Raw genomic sequence first — 2,287 nt, 5'->3', positions numbered from 1 at the left:
CTGTAGCATGACAGCTGATTGGAGAGGAGGAGGACTTCTGGAGGAAAGACACTGAAGGAGACTCTGGAGGAAGAAGAAAGTTTAAGTTAACCATTTCTGTATTGTTTATGTTTGAACAATATTTAACATGGTCACTTATTTTGGCAACTTAAAATAAAATCTCATATAAATCCCCTTTGTTCTGGACATTTGAACGATAATGTAATTTCCAAGTATACTTCTAAGATTACAAAACAGAAACATATGTAAAATACATGAAAAGTAACAAAACTAAACATGACAAAAGAAAAAAAAGAAAAAACAAATACTGATCAGTTTAAAAGGGAAAAAAATAAAGTAAAGATGAGACTAAAAAATGTAAGAAAAAAGAGGAAATCCCATAAAACAAAAAGAATAAAGAGCATTTCATTTTAAAGCAGCAGTAAAATACGTCAAGAGAGATGAACATAGAAAATATTTTTCGAAACACATACAAGGTCAGGAGATTTACCTTTTCTCATCAGAGAACTCCTTCCAGAGTTGTAGTATTTCTTCAGCCACTCAGGACACTCCGTGGCGAAGTAGTTCTTTAAGTATTCTGTGTTAGCTCTCTCATGATCCCACTTGTGTTTGGTGATGACAGCCTGCGGTTTTGGAGCAATCCACAATCCTTTCTTCAGGTCAAGAGCAATGAAGTCTTCTCCATCATAACCGTACTGCCGATAACCTTTGACCTCTTCAGTCTCTTCATCCCACTCACATCCGTACATCAGCTGGAACACGTGAACACCTGAGAGACAAGAACACAGAAAACCTCAGTCAATCTGATCACAATGACAGAACAATCTGATCATTTATAATCTGAAACACAGAAACTCATTAAGAATGTATGTTCTGATGTAAATGAAGCTCTGAAAGTCACTGATCCAAACATAATTATTTTCACCACAGTTTCCTCTGAAACTACAGTTCATTCCAGTCGGAGAGGTTTAATGTTCAAAGAGTTTAAACGTTTAACTTTGTCTGGAGTTTAAACACTCAAACTGCTTTTCAATGTTCCCATGGAGGCTTGGCTCATAAAGTCATGATCCAAATGAAATATATTACAGGAAGTTTGTTCTAAAACTCACCTATGTTTGTATTAACTGTTTCATAAATGAAGCAGCTGCTTGATTCTAGAAATTAAGAAAATCCTGCAAAATATTTTTACCTAATTATTTAATCAACAATGACTCAATAAATGAAATGAAAGAACAGTTGGAAACTGTTTCAAACTGAATGTGTGGATTATTAGAATGATTTTCCAAATAACTGAACATCTAATGAAGTGAAAAAATTGAGTTATTTTAGATTTTTATATCTTTTTATAGAAAATTACATTAGAATGAGTATTCTTTTACAATAGATTGAAAAGAAGAGCTTGAAGATTTGAATGATAATAAATGTTATTGTTTCTGATAAAACCAAGAGAATAAAGAAGAGTTTGAGTTAAAGTGTTGGACGAGTGAAGCTCCTGTTTCCATCAGAGGTTTTCAAAGGAGGAGCTGCTGTTTTCACAGCTGCTGCCCGACTGACTGACTATTCCAAAGCGTTCAGAAGCTGCTTTCTGCTCTGCTCCACACGGACCATCATGCATTGCGTCCTGAATCCAGCAGACAGACAGCAGAAGCTGTTCAAAACATCTATGAGCAGAACTGAACTCCTCAACATTTCAGAGATTTTCTGACTGATCTGCAGGATTTCAGCCATTATTAATAAAATCTCCTCCAGCCTGATTTCCACACGTGTTCAGTGTAAACACTAAACATGATCAGGATGAGTTTGAACGCAGCTCACTTTGAAATATCCACCAACAAGCTGAAGATCAGCGGAGCCACAGAGAGTCTAAAACCAGCCGTTTGTTTGACATTTTTCATCATTTTCAGCAGAAATCTCAAACCACAGTCAGTCTGATGGATTTCCTCACACAGTTCCAGCTGTGGTTCACGTTTGTAGACGCAGTTTGACAGGAAAAAAGTTCAGCGCAGATCTGAGTCGCAAAGTTTGACGTCTGCGTGGAGGAGAGAGGCGTCAGTTCGGACGTGATCTCGACCGGAAAACGGAAAAGCCGATCATAACTGGAGATGTGCTGACGTTTGGGTTTCTGATCACGGATTGTGAATTCATGGATGAGTTTTTATGAAGTAAATCGTTTATCTTCATTCCAGCTGATCAATGGAGGATCTGAACACAGAGGGAGACGTTCAGAGACGAGACGCCCCCGGGGGGCGTCTCGTCTCGTCTCTGAACGTCTCCCTCTGTGTTCAGA

At 37.8% G+C, this 2,287-nt stretch overlaps 1 protein-coding gene across 1 annotated transcript; it reads right to left on the bottom strand.

Moving 5' to 3' along the window:
* LOC112140061 (BOLA class I histocompatibility antigen, alpha chain BL3-7) lies at positions 1–769 on the bottom strand (the record flags this gene model as incomplete). The annotated part of the gene is given in 2 exon segments (XM_024262971.1): positions 1–63; positions 491–769. Coding segments are annotated over 2 exon segments (342 nt in total), but the record flags the coding sequence as incomplete, so codon positions are not given.
* Between the last annotated feature and the right edge of the window lie 1,518 nt (positions 770–2,287).

This window comes from Oryzias melastigma, unplaced genomic scaffold (genome assembly GCF_002922805.2).
Source record: "Oryzias melastigma strain HK-1 unplaced genomic scaffold, ASM292280v2 sc00433, whole genome shotgun sequence".
In the NCBI taxonomy this organism is placed as follows: Eukaryota; Metazoa; Chordata; class Actinopteri; order Beloniformes; family Adrianichthyidae; genus Oryzias; species Oryzias melastigma.
Note: the sequence above shows the minus strand (reverse complement) of the source record. Positions and strands in the feature narration are given on the sequence as shown.